The sequence below is a fragment of the Sus scrofa genome, chromosome 8 (assembly GCF_054392235.1).
Source record: "Sus scrofa isolate SSC_HxYL_T2T_F1_AM1 chromosome 8, Sscrofa_HxYL_maternal_Yorkshire_Landrace_v2.0, whole genome shotgun sequence".
NCBI lineage: Eukaryota > Metazoa > Chordata > Mammalia > Artiodactyla > Suidae > Sus > Sus scrofa.
Genome location: NC_139390.1, coordinates 43,230,622 through 43,255,019, shown reverse-complemented (window position 1 = coordinate 43,255,019; position 24,398 = coordinate 43,230,622). Strand labels below are relative to the sequence as shown.

The window sequence follows — 24,398 nt, the reverse complement described above, 5'->3', positions numbered from 1 at the left end:
AAAAGGGTTTATAGATAGTTTTCATTTAGGGGAAAGTAAATGAATCTTTAATAAACCTTATTAATTCAGAATAGAGATTTAGTTCTATTACTCTGTCACAAAATAGAGCAGAAGGAGGAATGCGCTGAAAACCATAATCCGTTGAAATCAAATGAAAATGAAGAGAACTCATTTTTGATAGACGTTGTTACTATTGCACTTGAGAAACCAAAGGAAACTCAAGTGAGTACTGATGACCTTGAAGAAGAAAAGCAGAAAGCTGAACTGATTATGAATGATGACTTAACAGTTGATGATCCACCACTGTTGCAAGCGCAGAGTATCTTATGCACTGAGTCTGCGAAGGTATTTATATAAAATTCTACCTCCTATACTGCAGCTTAAGACTCAAAACAGAACTATGAATATTTTATCTTCCATGTTAGTCACTTCTGAATTATCTCTGGAAAACTCATCTTTTGATAGTGGTATTATACTTTCAAGTGATTCTTATTCAACAGTATGTTTCATTAAAAATTATCAGAGGTAGGAGTTCCCGTTGTGGCTCAGCTATAACAAGCCCAACTAGTATGCACGAGGACGTAGGTTTGATCCCTGGCATCACTCAGTGGGTTAAGGATATGGGATTGCCATGAGCTGTGGTGTAGGTCACAGACGTGGCTTGGATCTGGCATTGCTATGGCTGTGGTGTAGGCTGGCAACTGTAGCTCCGATTAGACCCCTAGCCTGGGCACTTCCATATGCTGTGGTGCAGCCCTAAAAAGACAAAAAAAAAATTATCAGGGGTATATGATATGATCATAATTCACTTTTAAATGTTTCAGAAATACATACCCAGAAGGGGGTAGGTTTCTAAATGCAGCTGTCTGGAACTATTTCTGGAGGTTTGAATTAGTGAATGGTATTCCTTTGGATATCATTTTTAAATATTTTACAAATTTTAATAAAAATCTTTAAGAAATATTTGTCAACATCCATGCCTATTTAAATGGATGGTCAGGGTCATTATCAGGAATGTTATTATTACCTTGAGAACCAGATTTGTGGTATGTAGGATTTTTTGTCCTTCCACTATATGAACCAGAGTACTATATTGTTAAAATGTATGGTCTAGCATTTTTAGTCTTTATTTGTCCTGAATTTTCTTTTTCTCTTATAGCCACCTTAGCTGGTGGCTATGTGTATTTATTATTGGAGAAGATAAGAGTGTTAGCTGAAAGCTTGCAGTAAAATAGAACTTTTATCATACAGAGTATTAGGTTTCTATTAAATTGTATGGAAAAGGTTCATTAAGCCATGTTGCAGGTATATTGTCCTTAACCACTTTTCCTTAAGAAAAAAACACTAATGCCAAGTCAGGGAGGTGTTTTCATCTGTGCTCTCACTTTAGTGCTAGCACCCATCTGCCTGTGTAAAGTAGAAAAGTTATTCCTTAAAAGGAAGAAGGGTATCCTGGACTTTGTAGACAGTCTTAGAAGTGTTAAACAGAGGTCATTCTAAATTAGAATAGGTGATTTACATAAAACAAGATTATAACATTTATTTTGACTGAATCCTTGGCTTTATTTTTACTCTACTTAGTGATGTTCAGTCTGAATCGAATCATTCCCCTCTAAGGTCTCTTTGTGGGATTCTCATCTTGCAATAAAGTCAGACTCCTCAGTACTCCCTAGAGATCCACACGGTTCTTCCTGGACTTTTTACACCTCAGTTCTCCCTGCCATTCACCGTGCCCCAGCATCTTTCACCTTTTCCTCTTAGAATTATCAAGCTCTTTCCATAGAATATCCTGTGACCCTTTTCTATTCATCGTTTGTCTTAGTGCTGATGTTAAGCCCCAGGGAGGCCATCCCTGTTCACCTCTGTTAAAGTAGCTCCTCCATCTCCTCCGTCAGTGTCACTGGACCCTGGTTTATCTCCTTCATGAGTCACATTTGTTTATTTGTTTATGTGTTTACTGTCAGTCAGCCCTCCCTAAAATGTAGTATCCTTATTTGTTCAAAGTGTCACTGTGATAAAGACAGTAAGGAATCCATCTATGCATTTTTCTATTTCACAGAAAATAATTCAAGATAGAAATATGAAGAATAAAAAGTCAACAAATAAAAGAGTGTCCAGTGCATCTGGCAGGTAATAAATATCATTTTCCCTCAGTTAAGGGTTTACATTCCAACAAAGCTAGTTTTAGTTTAATTTCTATAAAGTAAATTTCATTTGGTGTTACTAATTTTCTCTTTATTTTCATCTCATGAGAAAAATGAAGTAGTTACTTTATGATAAATCCCCTAGTTGATTATATTCTTTTATAGAAAGGAATTGATTAAGGACCCTCCATCCTTTACCTTGCTCCTGGGATAGAGTTTCGTTCTCCTGTTTTTCCTGAGACAATAGATATAAAGTGGTAATAGAGCTGAAGTCCAGCTTTCTTCTGCATGAAACATTATACTTTAAAGGTTTTTGAGGTTCCGTGGACTAAGTTGGTTTATTGAAATGATAAGAACTGACATAACTTCATTCACATTGATGATAATGGATGCCTAATTCATAAATGCTAATCAGAACCTTCTGAATCTTTTGAATTTTCATTAGTCAAATAGAACAAGGATCAGCAAACTTTTCTGTAAATTGTTGGCTGTGTGATCTCTGTTGTAATCACTCAGCTATACTATGTAGCAGGGAAGCCACCATTGGCAATATGTAAATATATGAAATAGTTGTGGTGCAATAAACTTTACATACCAGAATAGATGGTGGGCCAGATTGTCACACCAGCCCCTGAAATAGAGGATATTTGTATAACTTTATATTTACATTTAAGATGGTTTATGTAACAAAATAAAGAAATTATTAAAGCGTACGTATTAATACTGTTTTTTTCCATGTAACTTGAGCTTCAGTCCATGTTTGTTAAAAATATCCTAATTACAGGGAGTTCCCGTTATGGCTCAGTGGTTAATGAATCCGACTAGGAACCATGAGGTTGCGGGTTCGATCCCTGCCCTTGCTCAGTGGGTTAAGGATCCGGCGTTGCCGTGAGCCGTGGTATAGGTCACAGACGTGGCGTGGATCCCGCGTTGCTGTGGCTCTGGTGTAGGCCGGCGGCTACAGCTCCGATTAGACCCCTAGCCTGGGAACCTCCACATGCCACAGGAGCAGCCCAAGAAATGGCAAAAAGACAAAAAAAAAAACAAAAAACCTCCTAATTACAGATACCTAAAAAAGAAAACTACTTGAAGCTATGTAACTTAAAGTAAGGAAACTTAAATTATGTTGAATGGGAGGTGGGTCTTTGTATGCTAAGACTACATCATTTTCAAAATAATTATAGTTTATGAAATTATAATGTAATTTTCAAATTTAGTAGTTGAAAATTCTAATGAATATTTCTTCCATCAAGTGCAGTTGTTAATAGTTTGTCTTGATTCATTTGAATCTTTTCAGATTAATGACCTCTGAGTTCTTAAAGAAATCTAGTTCTCTAAGGAAAACTCCATCAACAGCCCCTACTTCTCACTATTTAGGGACTTTGAGAGTCTTGGACCAAAAGCCTTCACAGAAACAGAACACAGAACCTGGCAGAGCAGATAACATAAGGGCAGCTGTTTATCAGGTAAAAAGAAAAACAAATTAATGAGAAGAATTAATCATTTATGGTGCATTTATCAGGTAATAAAAATGACTCTGTCAGAAATGATAAAAATTTAATAATTTATTTCCTTTATAGTACCTGAGCCATCTAAAGCTTTTTCTTTTACTAAATTATTTACTTCCAAGGAATTCCTGTTGTGGCACAGTGGAAACAAATCTGACTAGTATCCATGAAGATTCGGGTTTGATCCCTGGCCTCACTCAGTGGGTGGGGGGATCCATTGTTGCTGCGAGGTGTGGTGTAGTTTGCAGGCATGACTCGGATCCCATGTTGCTGTGGCTGTGGTGTAGTCTGTGAGCTGTAGCTCCAATTAGACCCCTAGCCTGGGAACTTCAATATGCTATGAGTGTGACACTAGAAAGCAAAAAAAAAAAAACTTTCTTCCAAGCTTTCATTAACTGATTATAGTTTTTAAAGAAAGAGAATATGCCATAGCTATTAATAAAAAATAAAGCAGAACCAAAATACATTTAAGGTATACCTATGTTTTTATACTTTTTTTCCTTAAAGTTTATATTGTTAAGAACAAAAAGGGTTTTAATTTTTTTCTCTTCCTTTCCTGAGACTTTCTGTACTTGAGTTAAACTTAGAAAAAAGCCTTCCTGATTTTTTTGTTTCAAAAAATGGGGTTTTTTTTTGTCTTGTTCTATAAAATATAGCTCATTCTAGAAAACTGCCTGTGAATTTCAGAGAAAAATGTTTCTATGTGCATTATATTCAATCTTTGAAACCTGTTCTTTTTTTTTTTTTTTTTTTAAGCTTTTAAAAGGACCATGCCTGTGGCATATGGAAGTTTCCAGGCTAAGGGTCAAATCAGAGCTGCAACTGCCAGTCTACACCACAGCCACAGCAATGCAGGATCCGAGCTGCATCTTCAACCTACATCGAAGCTCCTGGCAAGGTCCTTAACCCACTGAGCAAGGCCAGTGATCAAAACTACATCCTCATAGATTCTATTTGGGTTCATTACCGCTGAATCACAATGGGAACTCCTGAAATCTGTTCTTAATATTTAATATGTAAGATAATATACATGTGATCTTCTTAATTCATGTTCATCTTTTTTTATTGGAATATTACCAGAAAAAGAAAAATTTATAAGTGCTGCGTTTTGATTTTGTAAAGTTTTGATCAGAAACATTTCAGAAATGAATAGAATTCTAATTCATTTGTAAAACTTTGAATATCATATAGCTTTTTCTTGTTCCCACAGGAGTGGTTAGAAAAGAAAAATGTATATTTACATGAAATGAACAGAATTAAAAGAATTGAGAGCGAAAACTTAAGGATTCAAAATGAACAGGTATTTCAAAATAATAGAAGTAAAAAATATTCTGCATTTTTAAGTCAATAAAATAGTCACAAATGTTTAATATTTCCAAATAAACTTTTTTAAATGATGAAATAACTTGTATATAAAAGAACTGATTTTCAATTTTATTTCTCTGGTACTTTATACATTTTTAGTTTGGTACATATTATAACTGTTTTACATGAAAATACAGATACACCAGGACATTTATTTTTTATTTTTTTATTTTTTTGTCTTTTCTAGGGCCACGCCTGCAGCATATGGAGGTTCCCAGGCTAGGGGTCGAATCAGAGCTGTAGCCGCTGGCCTACACCAGAGCCACAGCAACACAAGATCCGAGCTGTGTCTGTGACCTACACCACAGCTCATGGCAATGCCAGATCCTTAACCCACTGAGCAAGACCAGGGATTGAACCTACAACCTCATGGTTCCTATTCAGATTTGTTAACCACTGAGCCACAATGGGAACTCCAGAGACGTTTATTTTTTATATGTGTGGAATAGGTTTGGCACTACTGATTACGAATTTTATTTTTTCTTGGGACCCCTTACCTACTTTATTCTTTAAAAACTGGCTTCAATATTACAACTTAGCCAAGACAATAAAGGGCCATCAGACAATAACCTTCATTTTTCCTCTTTTCTATCTTGAGTTTTGTATGTATCTTTAAGACTAGCCCCCTACCTGAGCTTTAGCTGGTATCCTTAGCCCTATGTAGAGCTGAGCTCTCATTTCAGTCCCTCCTGTACTTCACTCTCTGCCTCTTTCTCCTGCCTTGGAGCCTGCAATATGCTCACTTCTTTCCTATCTTCTAAAGTAAATCCCTGGAAGAATAACAACAACAACCCTTCATTGTCCTTTTTTATGCTGCCAAGAAGAGAAACATACTTACCCTCACATAGCACTATGTGGGCCTGCCTGCAGGGGCCGTGCCTGGACACTGGCACCACACTTGCCGTAGTACCTGCCACTAGGTGCCAGACCCCTTCTCTTCTGGTCTTCACAGTTCAGTGTGGTAGGTCATGCTTTTACCTCTAAATTATGTTGTCTCCATCATCAGGCTTTATGTTATTTGGTGCTGAGCAGTATTAGAAGGCAAACATAGAATACTGTGGGATTAGACTGAAGTTAAGTTATAGCACACTTGCTATTACTACATATTCACCTACATATTTCCAATCTGGCATGTTTTCAATATTTTGGTTATGTTTATGCCGTAAGAATTTTATGCTCTGAAGGCAGAGCATAAAAACGCTGGTTCAAAGCAAAGATTTCTGGTTTACTCTGTGACTTGACCAGTTTACCTTATTCTGCTGACTTCTAAACTTATAACTTTCCTGATATTTTTCTTTTAATGTAATATTTTACTGTGGGCACTTTTCAGTATAACATAGGCTATTATGGTTTATTTTGATAACACTTGTTCATTAAACTTCCAAAGAAAGTTTCTTTCGATGAATAGTAGTAGATCTATATCTAAGAAATACTTACAAAAGACTTTTTCTTTTTTTTGCTTTTTTAGGGCGGTACCTTCAGAATATGGAAGTTCCCAGGCTAAGGGTCAAATTAGAGCCACAGCTACCAGTCTGTGCCACAGCCACAGCACATGAGACCCAAGCTGCATCTGTGACATAAACCACAGCTCATGGCAATGCCAGAACCATAACCCACTGAGCGGGGCCAGGGATCAAACTGGAATCCTCATGGATATTAGTAGGGTTTGTAACCCACTGAGCCACAATGGGAACTCCCAAAAAAGGACATTTGAAATGCAGTGAATTAATTCAGTAACTTTTTTTTACAAATCAACTTTTCTGAATCATTTTAAATAAATTACTTTGAAACCTAATTTGATGAATAAATATGAAGGGAATTAAAGATAAATGCATATGTGTATGTATTTGTCTATTTGTACCTACACATAAACTATTATCTTTCCATGACAGAAAAGAGCTACTAAGAGAGAAGAAGCCTTAGCATCATTTGAGGCCTGGAAAGCCATGAAAGAAAAGGAAGCAAAGAAGGTAGCTGCCAAAAAAAGGCTTGAGGAAAAAAACAAGAAGAAAACTGAAGAAGAAAATGCTGTGAAAAAAGGAGAAGCACTGCAAGTATGCAATGGCTTTGAATAGCTTTCTTTTTATTTTTTTTTCTTTTTTCTTTTTAGGGCTGCACCTGTGTCATATGGAAGTTCCCAGGCCAAGGGTTGAATCAGAGCTGCAGCTGAGGCCTACACCACAGCCATGGCAGCATTGGATCCAAGTCGCATCTGTGACCTTGTGGCAATGCTGGATCCTTAACCCACTGAGCAAGGCCAGTAATCAAACCCGCAGCCTCAGGAACCCCATGTCAGGTTCTTAACCCACTGAGCCACAACAGCAACTCCTGAATATACTTTTTAATTCCTTTTAAGTATTTGAAAATTAGTGATAAACTATGTTTTACTTATTTTATTATATTTATATTAAATAAGAAAATAATTCTGAACTTTTTCAGGCTTTTGAAAAATGGAAAGAGAAAAAGATGGAGTATCTTAAAGAGAAAAATAAAAAAGAGAAAGAATATGAAAGAGCAAAGAAACAGAAAGAGGAGGAAACTGTTGCTGAGAAAAGGAAAGATAACTTAAATGCTCTTGAAAAATGGTAATCCAAAATAATAAATGTTTTCATAGATGTTAAATTAGTTAACACTAAATTTAGACTTTTCTAAAATTTATTTACTTAAATGTTATTAATGCATTCAGTTTCATTATTGCAAAGATACATTAGGAAGTCTATCATATATTCTCATTTAATTGTCCAGTGTTTTGTACTATCCTAATAGGAATGAAAAAAAAGAAGCTTTTTTCAAAGAAAAGGAAAAAGAGAAAAGAAATGAGAAAAGAAAAGAAGAACTGAAAGAAGCTGAGAAAAAAGATAAAGATAAACAAGCTCTTGATGAATATGAAAAGTGGCTGGTAGGTGTTATTGATGTACTTGTGTCTTTTTTTTGTCTTTTGTTTTGTTTTTGTTTTGGCGGCCACATGCAGGACATATGGAAGTTCCCAGGCTAGGGGTCAAATTGGAGCTGCAGCCACTGGCCTACACCACAGCCACAGCAACGTCACCTACAATGTAGCGTGCAGCAACATCAGATCTTTAACCCACTGAGCAAGGCCAGGGATCAAGCCCACATCCTTATGGATACTAGTTGGATTCTTAGCCTACTGAACCACAATGGGAACTCTCACTTGTGTCTTTTTTTTTTAGGGCCACAGGTGTGGTGTATGGAAGGTCCCAGGCTAGGGGTCAAATCAGAGGTACAGCTGCCAGCCTATGCCACACCCAAAGCAATACTGGATCCAAGCTGCATCTGCAGTCTACACCACAGCTCGTGGCAACACTAGACCCTTAACCCACTGAGCAGGGCCAGGGATTGAACCCACATCCTCATGGATACTAGTCACATTTGTTTCTGCTGAGCCACAACGGGTACTCCCACATGCGTCTTTTAAATGAACATGTTTGTGACTTTTCTGTCCCTAACTCCATTTCTGTTTGTCTTATGCTTACTGACAGTTTCTACCTGGAATATGCTTTGTTGAATTAATTCCCTCCTACATATGTAATAATTTCTTTGATTTACTCATCTCTATTAATGATTTAGCCATTCTGTAAAGCACTCAGGCTTGGGAGTTCCCATTGTGGTGCATCGGAAATGAATCAGACTAGTATCCGTGAGGATGCGGGTTCTATCCCTGGCCTTGCTCAGTGGATTGGGGAATCTGTTATTGCTGTGAGCTGTGGGGAAGGTCACGGATGCAGCTCTGATCTGGCATTGCTGTGGCTACGGTATAGGCTGGCAGCTACAGCTCTGATTTGACCCCTAGCCTGGGAACTTCCATATGCCACAAGTATGGCTCTAAAAAGCAAAAAAAAAAAAAAAAAAAAAAAAAAAGCACTCAGGCTTAAAATTTCAGTCATAATTTTCTTTCTTACTTGTCCCCCCCACCACATTTAGTCACTTACCAGGTATGTCCATTCATCCTTTGCAATACTTCTTATATCTAAAATCATAAAAAGCTGACAAATGTTCTACCAAAGGTATACCAGGTTAGTTTAGGGGGAACTTAGTCATGACAAATTGTATTTAATAAGAAAGTGATTTCATTTTTACTTTCTTTTGAGTTTTGTGATGACCTCGAGAAGAAGGTCTTCTTTAAGTGATTTTTTTCTTTTTCCTTTTTAGGGTTGCATTCATGGCATATGGAAGTTCCCAAGCTAGGGGCCGAATCAGAGCTGCAGCTGTAGGTCTACACCACAGCCACAGCAACATGGAATCTGAGTAGTGTCTCTGACCTACACCACAGCTCATACCAACACTCTATCCTTAACCCTAGCATCCCCATGGATACTAGTCAGGTTCATTACTGCTGAGCCACAACAGGAACTCTTAAGTAAGTTCTTAATGAAAGAAAGCAGGTTTGAAATTTGGGAGAAACAGTATCTAGCACAAGTTTATATTTTTTGTTTGCTTCAGTGTACTAATATTTACTTTTCATTCCTGTCAAGCAAAATACTATTTTATAGTTTAAAATATCAATGTAAGTATGTATTTTATTAGTTGATTTTTGTGGGGTTTGTTTTTTGTTTTGTCTTTTTGGTTTTTTTCTAGGGCTGCTTCTCGCGGCATATGGAGGTTCCCAGGCTAGGGGTCTAATCGGAGCTGTAGCCACTGGCCTACACCAGAGCCACAGCAACTCGGGATCTGAGCCGTGTCTGCAACCTACACCACAGCTCACAGCAACGCCGGATCCTTAACCCACTGAGCAAGGCCAGGGATCGAAGCCACAACCTCATGGTTCCTAGTCAGGTTCGTTAACCACTGAGCCATGACGGGAACTCCTGATTTTTGAATAAGTACTTTATATAAATAGTTAACATATTTATATGAATAGTTAACACATTCACATGGTTCAGCAAAATTTCTCCACAGGGTTTAGGATGTAATAGGTTTTCTTATCAAACTTTTTTTGAATTCATGTCTATAGAAATTTAAGAAAATGTCAACCAGGGTATTTTTTATTTGCATTTCTCTAGTTAGGATTGAGCTTGAGCATCTTTTCATTTGTATAAGGATTATTTGTATTTTTTTCCTGTGAAGTGTCAATCAAAAGCTGATTGTTCATTTTTCCATTGTTCATTTTCTTACTGATTTCTAGAAGCTTTTTTATATACCAGGGAAATTAGCCTATCATTTCTAATATGAGTTATAATTTTTTCCCATTTTGTTGTTGGTCTCTCAACTTTGCTTCCATAAGAATTTTATTTTCAGATATCAAATCTGTCAAAATTTTTTTATGACTTCTGATTTTCAGGCGTAGTTTAAAGGACCCCCTTCATAATTTGAGATCAAAGCTCTCATTTTTCCTTCTAATAACCTTATGATTTTAGTATCTTAATATTTTAACATTTGCCTTACTTAGAATTTATCCTGATGTATGAGTGGAAATACTCAATTTTAATTTTTTCCAAATTCATCTTTCATGAGACAGTCCATCTTTAACTCACTTTTAGAGGTACTGGCTTTGTTATATGATACATGAGATACAGTCCCATATTGGGACTCTAGGGTCTCTTTGTTTCTTGATTTTCTGTTTCATTGGTCAGTCTCATTGTACATATATCAGTACCACAGTGTTTCATTATTGGGACTCTGTATATTTTCATGTCTATGAATCTCCTTTCATAGCTCTTTCTTTCAAAGTATTTCTGAATATTCTTTTTTTCCCCACATAAACTATAATCAGTAGTAGCTAGAGAGGTAGACAGGACCCAGTGCAGGCTATTTAAAGATAGGACAGGATTGTGGCTCAATGGGTTGAAGATGCGACATTGCCACAAGCTGCAGCATAGATCCCGTGTTGCCATGGCTGTGGCATAGACTGGCAGCTGCAGCTCTGATTTGACTCCTAGACCAGAACTTCCATGTGACATGGGTGTGACCATAAAAAGAAAAAAAATAAAAATAAAAACAGGATAAAAAGATGAAACATCTAGGAATACACTTAGGAAATGTGCAAGACCAATATGAAGAAAACTTTAGAACACTCCTGAAGGACATAAATGTAGACTTGAGAGAATGGAACAAAACTGCCCTTGGATAGAAAAGCTCAATCTTATAATAATGTTATAAAGATGTCAGTTTTCCCTGAAGTAATTACAAATGTAATGTAAACCTCATAAAAATGGCAACAGAATTTATTGTTGTTTATGTGTTGACTTTAGCACTGCTGTTAAATCCACACACACAGTGGTAAAATGAGGTGATCAAAATTGATTCAGTGGTTTGAATGAGGAAGGGTAGTGTTCTATGATGATTTCCTTAGCTTAAACTCTTAACTAATGCTTTGTTCTAAGAAAAATTTAAAATCTTCTTATATTTAGGAGGTGTATGCTGATTCTGCTGGTATCACCTAGAATAGTAATAGAATATAAATGTTTGTTTTATTTTTACATTGACTTGAAAATGAGATAGAATTTTCTTAATGACTAAGTCATAGTTAGGTATATTATGTTTTGTTGTAGTATCTAGTGGCTTTCTCATTCTAATGAGCCCTGGAGAATAAAAACTCCTCAAAGACCTAAGACAACATAACTCATTTTGGGTTTTTTTTGGCTGAGCATGTGGCATGTAGAAGTTCCTGGGCCAGGGATCAAACCTGCGCCACAACAGTAAGAATGACAATGCTGGATCCTTAGCCCTCTGTGCCACAAGGAAACTCCACCATGACTTGTTTTGATATATAGTATACCCCTACAAATATAGTGCTATCCATAAAAACATCTATATACAATATGTTATAGACCTATTACCAATTTCTTATTGAAATTACCAATTTCTTATTGAAACTTGTTTGCAAAAAAAAAAAAAATGTGGAGTTCCTCTCATGGCGCAGTGGAAATGAATCCGACTGGGAACCATGAGGTTGCTGGTTCAATCCCTGGCCTCACTCAGTAGGTTAAGGATCCAGCGTTGCCATGAGTTGTGGTGTAGGTTACAGACACGGCTTGGATCTGGCATTGCTATGGCTCTGGCATAGGCCGGCAGCTGCAGCTCCAATTTGACCCCTAGCCTGGGAACCTCCATGTGGCCCTAAAAGGACAAAAGAAAAAAAAAAAAGTAAAAATACCCCTATATAGAAGAGCTGATTACTTCAGTGTTCATGTAAAAGAACATCTCAAAATTTTGATGTACAAAACCGAGCATAGAGAGTGAATGATTGATGGGTAAATGCTTTAATGGAAAATTGTAGCCAAAGATCAGGTGAGGGGTTTTTTTTGTCTTTTCGCCTTTTCTAGGGCCACTTCTGTGGCATATGGAGATTCCCAGGCTAGGGGTCTAATTGGAGCCATAGGCACCGGCCTACACCAGAACCACAGCAACATGAGATTTGAGCGGAGTCTGCAACCTACACCACAGCTCACGGCAACGCCAGATCCTTAGCCCACTGAGCAAGGCCAGGGATGGAACCTGCAACCTCATGGTTTCTAGTCAGATTCGTTAACCACTGCACCACGACGGGAACTCCCAGATGAGATATTTCTTCACGCTGGTTTCCAGATTAATTTGTAGTTAACCTGTAATAAAAAAAATGAGCAAAAAGTTCAGATTCCAACAGACAACAGTCAGAAGGACTTTTTAACAAGGCCCCTTTAATTATTACTCAAGATAATATTGATTCATTTTTATTGATATTAGTTGATAATTAAATTCCTCTTTCCTGCCCTGACTTTATAGCACCTGCTGGTAAGCTCAAACTTGCTTTAGGATCTTCTCTCTCCATGTTAAATAAATGGACAGAGAGGTTTGTTCAGTCAGTTTCTGTGGACACAGCTTGGTCACTGCTTTTCCATCACCTGGCTAGAGGTGAGAGGCCTCTCTAAAAGTTCTAGGATGACTGACAGTGGTCCAATTACAGCTTTTATTTTCTCATCTAGGATTCTGAAAGGAGCTTCTTTCTTTGCTATGTCAGGAGAAGCAAGGGTACAGATATTCTCATGATGAAGAGCAAAATGTTAAGACAAAAAAAAAAAAAAAAAAAAAAAACCTCACCTTCACTCCCTTTATTTTATGTGAATAATTCCATGTTAATGGAAATCATGTTATCCTCTTCTCCTTATGACATTATCAATCCAAGGTATGTACTGATGAAAGAAGCATAGACACAATTTACCAAAACACCACTCCTCCCAGTCCATCCAGCCTGCAGAGACGGGGTACAGTGACACCACTGCTCTTTTGCAATATGAGGAAACCCATAAACTTCATAGTTTTAGCACAGACTCAAAGAGACAGAGACAATTCAAACTGCAGGATGGAAAGGCCAGACAAATGGTGTTAACATCTCAAGTATTCCTAGGTCATTGTTTAGATGTCATATTCTCAGATATTCAGCCATTTCTTAGAAGAGGATACGTGTAGGGAAGCCAAATGATTCTAAAATTTACCCAATATAATAAAAATGTAAGACTATGGAAGATAATATTTTCAGAATAATATGAAATAGGACTGTACTGATCATGTAATGAAACATGCACTTACCATTCCACTCTCCTGTAAATCAGCATTCTTCTACCTCTTAGATTATTCTCATCAAGCTCAGGATATGGAACTTAAAGAAAAATAAAATTAAACTCTCTTAATTCTTCATTTCCCTCCCACCATAGTCCCACATTTTGCTATTCTTTGTTTTTTTTTTTTTTTTTTACAGCCACATGTGCAGCATGAAGTTCTCAGGCTAGGGGTCGAATTGGAACTGTAGCTGCTGGCCTACACCACAGCCACAGCAATGCCAGATCCGAGCTGCTTCTTCAACCTAGAGCACAGATTGCCACGGTGCCACATCTTTATCCCACTGAGCAAAGCCAGGGATTGAACCTACATCCTCATCCATACTAGTTGGGTTCTTAACCCACCGAGCCACAATGGGAACTCTTGCTATTCTTTTTTTTTTTTTCTGATACTTCATATTTTATTTTTACCTTTTTATGTTTTTTTTTATTTTATTTTATTTTCTTATTACTCAAATGAATTTATCACATCTGTAGTTGTATAATGATCATAACAATCTGATTTCACAGGATTTCTATCCCACAGCCCAAGCACATCCCCCCACCCTCCAAATTGTCTCCTCCGGGGACCATAAGTTTTTCAGTGTCTGTGAGTCAGCATCTGTTCTGCAAAGAAGTTCAGTCTGTCCTTTTTTCAGATTCCACATGTCAGCGAAAGCATTGGATGTTAGTGTCTCATTGTATGGCTGACTTCACTTAGCATGATAGTTTCTAGGTCCACCCATGTTGCTAAAAATGCTGGTGTTTCGTTCATTTTAATAGCTGCGTAATATTCCATCGTGTATACATACCACATCTTCTTGATCCACTCCTCTGTCGATGGACATTGAGGTTGTTTCCATGTCTTGGCTATTGTAAATAGTGCTGCAATGAACATCGGAGTACATGTGTCTTTGCGAGTCATGGTTTTCTCTGGGTAGATGCCCAGGAGTGGGATTGCTGGATCCAATGGTAGTTCTATGTTTAGTTTTCTGAGGCATCTCCATACTGCTTTCCACAGTGGTTGCACCAATTTACGATCCCACCAACAGTGTGCTAGGGTTCCTTTTTCTCCACACCCTCTCCAGCACTTATTGTTTGTAGACTTTGGGATGATGGCCATTCTGGCTGGTGTAAGGTGGTACCTCATCGTGGTTTTGATTTGCATTTCTCTAATAATGAGTGATGCTGAACATCTTTGCATGTGTTTTGTGGGCATCTGTTTGTCTTCTTTGGAGAACTGTCTGTTTAGATCTTCTGCCCATTTTTGGATGGGGTTGTTTGTTTTTTTGGTATGGAGCTGCAGAAGTTGTTTATAAATTTTGGAGATTAATCCAATGTCAGTCGATTCACTTGCAAAGATTTTCTCCCATTCTGTGGGTTGTCTTTTTGTGTTGTTTAGGGTTTCCTTTGCTGTGCAGAAACTTTGAAGTGTGATTAGGTCCCATTTGTTTATTTTTGTTTTTGTTGTCAATACTCTGAGAGGTGGATCTGAGAAGATGTTGCTGTCATTTATGTCAGAGAGTGTTTAGCCTATGTTTTCCTCTAAGATTTTTATAGTGTCTGGTCTTATGTCTAGGTCTTTAATCCATTTGGAGCTATTCTTTTTTATAGTTAAACTTCTATCCAGTTTGTTTACACTTCTTTAGTTCTCCATATCCTTTCATCCCAACAGACTCTGGTCTAGTCCCTTTCCTGGAACTGCACTTTGAGAGTCATGATTTTAGGCAGTGTTTAGTGCTGTTTCCTAGCCCCGGGCACTCTCTACAGTTTCCCCTCCTGCTTGTGAGTGTCTCCTCCTCTGCTTACCTCCCATCACTATCTTCCTTCTCCAAGGCATCTGTTAACAGCTCTTTTTCTACCTGTGTTGGAAATGCTACTGTGGCCTGCTAGGTCCCATCTGATGTCACTCATCTGCCATGTTGTTTTCATATGGGACACTCCCCTCCTCCCATCCCACTGGGCTGTACTCACACTGGCTCTCTTGTTTCCTCTCCCACCTCAAGTTTTCCCCACTTTTCAGAACCTCACACTCCCCTTTGTCTCTGCATGGGGTGTCCTCCCCGCAGTGCACACCACTGGTGACTCCATTATCCATCATGCCTTGCTTCAAGTGACTCTCCCCAAATCCACTTTTTTTGAAAGTAAGTACTTTTATTTTTTACCATCACAACAACTCGTTTATATGTTTCATAGAAACACACAATTTGGAATTACCTGTCGTTTATATACTTGTTCATTAATAGCCTGTTTTGAAAGTTCCTTAAGGGATTGGAAGAGTGTATGTGTATTTGCATTTTGTAATCACTGCATGCATGGCTCCCAGTACACTGCTTGACCCAGAGTTAGATCTCAGTGCCTAACGCTGAATGAATAAGCACAAATTACAGTATAGTGCAAGCAGAATAATAGACCTGTGGACCCCTGAAAGGATGTCCTATATGATAAAGTAACACAAATTAATGGGTATGAGGCAACAACAACTGGGATTATTTGTGACATTTGCACATAAAATCACTTCCAACAATTACTGTACAGCAATAGAAACTTCAAAAGAATTAAGGCATTAAATATAACGTGCCAAACAATGGAAGAGTCAAAAGAAAATAAAACCTATTTTATTTATCTGATCTTATGGTGATGATTTGGATGGCTTTCTAAACCTAGAAGTGCTGTAAGAAATAACAAAGGAAAAGATGAACAGATATTAAATTTAAAATCATTAGTACATCAAAATAAAAAGTCAGCATAGGTGCTCGTTGGTGGGTAATTTCCTACAACTTTGGAGAATAAATCATCATTGTCCAGCAAAGTTGAACATATTCATACCCTACAAACCACAGTCTCACTCCTAGGTATAGACATGGAGAGAAACACCTTGGCTTATAAGCACAAGGAGTCAAACAGGAATATTTATAGCAACATTGTCTTTGCATGAAGAAAAATTAGAATATGTCTTCAACACAAAAATAGATGAATAAATTGTGATGTGTTGATATACTGGAATTCTGTGCATCAATGAACTAGAGCCACAGCTCCATATAGATGAATCTTAGAAGTGATAAATAGGAGTTCCTATTGAAGCTCTGTAGGTTAGGGACCTGATGTTGTCTCTGTGAGGATGCATGTTCAATCCCTGGCCTGGCTCAGTGGGTTAAGGATCCCGTGTTGCCGTGGCTGTGGCATGGCCTTGGCTACAGCTCTGATTGAACCCCTGGCCTGGGAACTTTCATGGGTGTTGAAGATGCAACCATAAAAAGAAAAGAAAATATGACAAGTAAAATTTCAGAAAGAATATAATAGCATGATACCTTTTAACATAAATTCAAAAAAAACATGCAAAACAAAATTATTTGTGATTTGGGGTTGAATGCATATATAATAAAAGTATTGAGAGATGCACTGTAGCACTCAGCACTATACCAGAGTAATGGTTATCTCTGAGGGTGCAGAGGAAGCAGGTGCAGTGAGGGAGTGGGTACAAGGGCCGCACAATAACTGGTCGTATTTTGGTTCAAAAGGCAGGTAGTGGGTGCCCAGGTTTTGGTTATATGACTCTTTAAAGAGTTTAGTTGTCTATGGTTGAAATATTTCTTAATTTTTTGATAAAAAATTAAGGACTAAAAATAATGTAGATACAACCACATTTATTATATGAAAATATGCAAATTACTAAAAATTACAAGCACTGGTATCCATAAGTTAGAAGAACCAAATAATTGACCAAAAATACACAAAAAGGCTAAAGAAATGAAAATGTGTTCCAGCTCAATAAAAAGCAAAGAAATAACAAGCCTCAATATTTACCTATATGTAAAAACCATGACATATTTGCTGCCATCACATATTTAAACTTTGCATCCAGTAAATGTACTTCCGAGATGCTGTTCTCAAAAAGTCTCTACATGGAATTCCCATCATGGCTCATCAGTTAACAAACCCAACTAGCATCCATGAGTATGCAGGTTTGATCCCTGACCTCACTCAGTGGGTTAAGGATCCGGCATTGCCATGAGCTGTGGTATAGGTCACAGATGGGGCTCGGATCCCATGTTGCTGGGGCTGTGGTGTAGGCCCGCAGCTACAACTCTGATTGGACCCCTAGCCTGGGAATCTCCATATGCCATGGGTGTAGCCCTAAAAAGACAAAAAAAAAAGTCACTACTACCTTCTAATAATTATTCTTTTTATATTATGGCATTATCTTTTCCTATTTAATCATAATTATTTTAAAATATTATCACTGTTAATATTTTTAAAAATTAAGTAATGAATTAATGCTTATTGATTATAAGTATACTTACAAATTTGCAGTGTTCTCTAGCTTTTCCTAGCTGCTATTGCTTTATAACCAATTAAACTAGCAAATGACATTTAAATATCTTGTAATGATTATTTTGTTTTCATCAAACAACTTGATTTGAAAATAATAGTCATAGATATACATACAAATATATAGTTTTTATTTTCTCTTTAGGAAAAGAAAGAAAGGCAGGAAAGAATTGAACGAAAGCAAAAGAAACAGCATTCCTTTCTTGAAAATGAGGTACTTCCTCCATGGAGCCCTCCAAGCAAAACTGTATTCTCAAAAGTGTTTTGATAATTCTTATTCTTCCATTATTTTGTTCTTTATCAGTTCATCAATTTTAGCCAAACTAAGTTTAAAACTATTCATTCAATTATTTATAGTTAGAAGAGTCTGTTTTAATTAAATGCCAATCACATCTGCTGACAGTGAAAATGGTGCTTTGGCATTTAATCAGTGAAAGCACTGAAAGCATTTTTTGCACTGTAGATAAACTGCCTCAAATGAAGTGTTAATAATCAGATTGAAATACATAGTCCTTTATCATGTGCTGATAATTCTTGTAGTCTGATGATCCATCATCACTTTCATTAACCTATGCATGTTATTTAAATATATGTTTATTCCCCAATATGAAAAAGAAATCATGTAGGTACTGATAAAAATGATTGAATTTGTGAATGATTATGCATCTAGATTCAGGTTTTTAAATGAATGCTCACTGGGGAGTATGCATATGTCATTTCTTCTAAAACTAATTTTTAGTTCAAAGCAGTTGCATTAGCTCTGTGCAGGTTAAGAATTTTGGTTAGTTGAGGCAGCATTCAGTAGAACTCCAATTGTCAAGGCTTTTTTTTTTTTTTTTTTTTAAGAATGTTGCCTTACTGTAGTGTAGTCCAGCAGCTACAGCTCCAATTCAGCCCCTAGCCTGGGAACTTCCATATGCTTTAGGTGCAGCCCTAAAAAAGACAAAAAAAAAAAAAAAAAAAAAGAATGTTGCCTTATGAGTATACTTTCTCTGTCCTGCTTAAGTGACAGTCATAGGCACTTTATAATGAGCAGACCTCTGAAATGTGTCTTCCTAAATTCTATCTCACTTTAGTATTTCTTTCTTTTCTTTTTTTTTTTTTTTTTTTTTTTTTTATCTTTTTGTCTTTTTGTCTTTTTAGGGCTGCAGCTGCAGCATATGGAAGTTCCCAGGCTAGGGGTCAAATCAGAGCTGTAGCTGCCAGCCTATACCACAGCCACAGCAATGCCAGATCTGAGCTGTGTCTGCAACCTAAACCACAGCTCACGGCAGCACCAGATTGTTAACCCACGAGCAAGGCCAGGGATCGAACTCAAGTCCTCATGGATACTAGATGGATTTGTTACCACTGAGCCACGATGGGAACTCCTCACTTCTGTATTTCATTGCTATTAGAAGAGATCTGTTTTGTGGTAGTGATATACAGTTATGGAAATTCCACAAGGACCTAAGGTTATTATCACTGTTATTTTCCAGACTAAAGCCATAAAGATGATAAGGGCAATTTTTGTCCTCTTAAATCCAGTGTCTTCTAGCTTACATTTGAAGACAGCTATATGGGAGAATAATTTATAGACTATGTCCAAATAATTTATTTTTTTTGAGCTGTGTATATCTTCATTAACTGGATTCATACTTGACCTGGTCAGCTGGTTTATCATAGACCAAATGTATGCTCTCAGAGTTGAAATACTGCTTAAACCAGTAATGCAGTGCAATGATGGATGAGAATAAACTGTTACTGTTTATTAAGCACCTGCTATATCTCTCTGCTGAATCTTTACAATTTTTTTTTAATCTTTACAACTACTATGCAGAATAAGTGTTATTAGGCTATTTAGCAGATAAAAATACTCAGAATACTAGAAATACTTAGAAAGATTAAAGAACTTGCCATACACTTAGCATGTGACTGAGCTGGGATTAGAGTTGATGAAGCCCCTCTACCTCTAGAATCCAGTTGCTCATGTTCCTGCTCTCATGTGGCCTCAGAGAATTGTGTTCTGTCAAGACTTGTTACTTGATTAACCTTATACATTTACCTTTCAGATCCTAAAATCATGTATTGTTATCCAGAGATTATCTTTAAGAAATAGCTGTCTGTCATTAGAGACAGTGAACCTTACTAGATCTTCAAAGTGAAAAAAAAAAATCAAAATATGTAAGGAGTTAGTTAAATGCCTGTATCTAGTATTAGAAGATCAGAATGCTCAACAGTTGTGGAACTTGGGCTTTAAGACAGTCAGTCAGGAGGTTTCACACTCAGGACTAGCCTTCTTGTTGCAGTGATAAGAAAGATATGGGAGTTCTCTTGTGCAGTGGGTTAAGAATCTGGCATTATCAGTGCCACAGCTTGGGTTGCTGCTGTGGCATGGTTTGATCCCTGACCCAGGAACTTCCACATGCTGTGGGTGGGGCCAAATAAAAAATGGAAAAAAGAAACAAAAAATCGCCAGAAAGATGTTATGGCTCATTTTTTAAGATCACATCAGTGCTACAGCTAAGTTTTTTTTTTAATTTCATAAATAAAACTAGAAGCCTTTTTATGCTGTTTGAACTAGAGAATCCATCATGAAACTGAAATGATTACCAGCAGTATGTGTTATCAGTTTGGGATTGGGGCATCTCATTCATCCTTGTGTCCCTCCATGGTATCAAACACGAGGCCTGGCAGGAAAGATTGTTGAGTATTTATTGTATCAGATTAGCTATTTAGAGCTTAAAAGATCTTTGGAAATTCCAGGGAAGTAAAAGAAAAAACAGAAGAAAGTACAGCTACTTTTATAGTCATGAGATTTTAAGTGTGTATGTCACAGAGTTCACATTAAATATTTATGTAAACATCCTGATCATTTTCTTCTAATTTATCATGTTCAGTGGCTTAACTATTATCACATTTTAGTTGTGAGAATTGAATGACATTAGTTAATTAATGTATGGCACATAATAGAGGGCTTAATGTTCATTATTTGAATTTCTTTCCTATCTTGAGCCCTGTATTTTCCCACCTCATATTTGTGAGATTAGCATGGACTAGGCTGATAATGGTAATTTGACATTGCATGTATCTGGCATACAAGAAGAAATCTCTGCTCTCCTAGCCAATCTAGGCTGAAGCACTCAATAGAGAGGTGACCTATACTTGAGACCTTCTGAAAAGAAATCTAAATACTAATCCCTTACTGTTGCTTGTGAGGTAGATGAAAAGGGAAATTGAGGTGTTTGCAAAGGCCTTACAGGGCATTTCCTGCAAATAGGGATTTTTGCCTTACTATGATAAATAATATATTGTTTCCTGTTTACAGCAAGCTGTGCTGATTCAATTGTCTAGTTGAATGAAATCACCTTATCTTCTGTGGTAGAAATAAAGCTGAGTTCTGGTTGCTGTGTGAAAATACAGTGCTTTTACTTTCTGACACCTACAAGGCCTGCTAATGTTTTCCCAAATATATTTATCATAAGGAGTGTGATTTCCCTGTATTTCCATAGAAATTATCAAATATCAATGTCATTAAATTTAAGTTCTCATTGTAATATTCTCATTATAATATAAGGGAATGTTAATTCAAATTAAAGACATAATTTAAAGACTTTCATATTAAACTTGTTTTTTAAACTATATTGATCGCTTGAAGAAAGCTGATACATCAGAGAAAATAGGAATTTAATGAATATTTTTAAACATTACTGAAAACAATTTCCCTAGAAATTTAAATAGTAATACTACAAAATGAAATTTTATTGAGAACCAAAGTTCATAGTAACCAAGAAAATAGTAGTATTACATAAATAAAAAGAAACAATATGGCATGTTAGATGAGCAGGAGGGTAAATTTTTCTTAATGTAGGAACACAACAGCTGTTCAGAGATAACAGTATTTCAGTGGTTTGTACTGCACCACATTTGGGAAATGTTAGTACATTTGTTTTAAATAGTTTTGGAACCGATGTTCTTCACTTGGCCAAAGCAGTACCTGATAGTAGCTGGTACTAGTCCACAGCTGTATGTACCTTAGAGTGAGGTAACTATGCATTTTAATGAGATTTAAATAATAAACTTGGCCCATACTCTTACTTCTAAGCTGAAGAAACTGATTTCCAAAGCCTTTGACTTGCCCAGACTCACACAAATGACCATAAGAAATCTTGAGCCCCAACTCAGGTTTCTTGTTTCCCAGCTGTAGGCTATCTACCATTCCACAGTTGATAATATGATAGAAGTTTCACACCACCTCTTTCTTGTAATGTGGTCGTTAGTATTGTTATTGATTTTTATCCTCTCAAATGTGCCCTTGATCTTCCACAGCCTTCTCCATGACCATCCATCAGATCAGAGCTGTTTGCACACTTAGACTGTCACTGAAAATGTGGGGAAGTACTCACGTTTCTTAAATCCTGAGTCACTGACTAAGATAGAGTAAAGGAATTTTACAAAATAGGAGAATTTGCTTGTCAGAATAGTTTCCAAGAATAAACTAATACAGAAAACACATTTTCCTGATTTAATTTTGGCTCTGTTTTCAATAGTCCTGTATTAAAAAATATTTAAATCCATATACCTCCATTTTGCACAAAGCAAAGATATTATCAGTTATTCTGATTCCTGGGTACATTGGCTGACAATAATAAAGGTTAGGTAACATTTAACTGGTGACTTCTCTGAATTCTTTTTACCTTAAAATTTCATGGAGTTCCTGTCATGGCACAGCAGAAATGAATCCGACTAGGAACCATGAGGTTGCTGGTTCGATCCCTGGCTTCAGTGGGTTAAGGATCTGGCATTGCCATGAGCTGTGGTGTAGGTCGCAGATGCAGCTCGGATCTGGCATTGCTGTGGCTCTGGCGTAGGCCGGCAGCAACAGCTCCGATTAGACCCCTACCTGGGAACCTCCATATGCCGTGGGTGCAGACCTAAAAAGACGAAAAACATTCATGTGATTTTGAAATATGTATGTTATATATAGTTGTATAATGGTAATTTGAGTACACTAAATTCTTCGTTTTGAATTTAGGATGTTTTATAATTATTAGAATTATTTAAGAGGATGTATTTAACATCTGCTTTTTAGTAGCATATTTTCATGTAAAGTTTAATTAAAGTGAACCATTAAAGATTTATTATATTGGGTGATACTATTTATTGACTGTGCCTGAATTTCTTTTCACAATTAAATAGGAATTGAGTTTTATTTGTGGGCTAATGATGAAATAATCACATTTTGTCGATATACCCTTTATTAGAAATGACTGAAAATGTGGATATAAAAGTTTTCTTTACTTGAAACCCTACACAAATTACAAAGGTAGTATAAGTATATAATTATTAAATAACTAGAAAATGCAAATAGAAAGAATTATGTTCCTGTCTACCCCCAAACAATCATGGTAAACGTACTGCATACTCTTACAGTTTTTATCTTCTAGTGCATTTTCCCCTGGACATAAAATTAAGCTGAGAGTGGCTAAGGTAGAGGTATAATTCTCTCTCTCTGTTTTTATCTCTCTATCCATCTCTTTCTCTACCATGCTACTTGTGTATCTGTAAACATATATGTGTATATCTATGTATGCATATTATATAAAATACAGCAGATGCACATACACACATATATTCAAACATTTTTATTCTTTAAATATGAAATCAAAGAGTTCCTACTATGGCATAGTGGGTTAAGAATCATCCTGCAGCAGCTCGGGTCACTGCAGAGACATGGGTTCAATCCAGCCTGGCACAGTGGGTTAAAGGATAGGCATTGCTGTAGTTGTGGCCTAGGTTGCAGCTGCAGGTGGGATTCAGTCCCTGGCCCAGATACTTCCTTTTGCCATGGATGTGGCCATTTAGAAAAAAAATAAAAGAGAGATTAAACCACATATTTGATAACCACATTTTTCCACTCAACAGCATATAATAAACATATTTTCATGTTTCAAATAATCTTTGATGCTGCGACTATAAATTATTTAACCTTTTCTTTTGATGGCCTCACCTGTGGCATATGGAAGTTCCTGGGTGAAATTGTAGCTGTAGCTGAGGTCTACACCACAGCCATGGCAACACTGCATCTGAGCTGCAACAAACCCAGCCAGAGATCAAACCTGCATCCTCACAGAGACTATGTTGCAACCTTAACCTGCTGAGCCACAACAGAAACTCCTATTTAATCTATTTTTGAGCAATTTGTTTTCTTAAGAATGTTGACTATAAAAGTAACAATACAGTCAACATTCTTGAAGCCAATATCCTTGTTACTAGAGATGGTAGACCTCATTATATTATGAAATGAAAAACAGAATTCAGAATATTTAGGGATTTGATCAAATGCCTGTATCTAGTGTTAACATGCCAGAAGACCCAGTGGTTATGAACTTAGGCTTTGAGGTAGTCACTCAGATTTCATACTCAGGATTAGCCTTTTTGCTGCAGTGTGGGTCCAAGATGAGAAAGGTCTTGGATCACTTTTAAGATCACATCAGTGCTACAGATAAGAGAAATTTCATAAGTAAAGCTAGGAA

General features: G+C 36.9%; 1 protein-coding gene across 8 annotated transcripts in view; it reads left to right on the top strand.

The window, feature by feature from the left end:
* MAP9 (microtubule associated protein 9) overlaps positions 1-23,021 on the top strand; it is a 56,856-nt gene extending 33,835 nt beyond the window's left edge. For 4 of the 8 annotated variants that reach the window (XM_084973886.1, XM_021101279.2, XM_084973887.1 and 1 more), the window contains 8 exons: positions 107-345; positions 2,060-2,130; positions 3,442-3,610; positions 4,863-4,952; positions 6,910-7,071; positions 7,457-7,602; positions 7,784-7,916; positions 18,029-19,640. In XM_084973886.1, the coding sequence (XP_084830012.1) occupies positions 107-345; positions 2,060-2,130; positions 3,442-3,610; positions 4,863-4,952; positions 6,910-7,071; positions 7,457-7,602; positions 7,784-7,916; positions 18,029-18,151 (1,133 nt within the window). In that variant the 3' untranslated portion in view covers positions 18,152-19,640. Of the gene's footprint in view, positions 1-106; positions 346-2,059; positions 2,131-3,441; positions 3,611-4,862; positions 4,953-6,909; positions 7,072-7,456; positions 7,603-7,783; positions 7,917-18,028 lie in introns of those variants that run through there. The other 4 variants (XM_084973888.1, XM_084973889.1, XM_084973884.1 and 1 more) reach the window with 3 other exon arrangements.
* Positions 23,022-24,398: the final 1,377 nt, after the last annotated feature.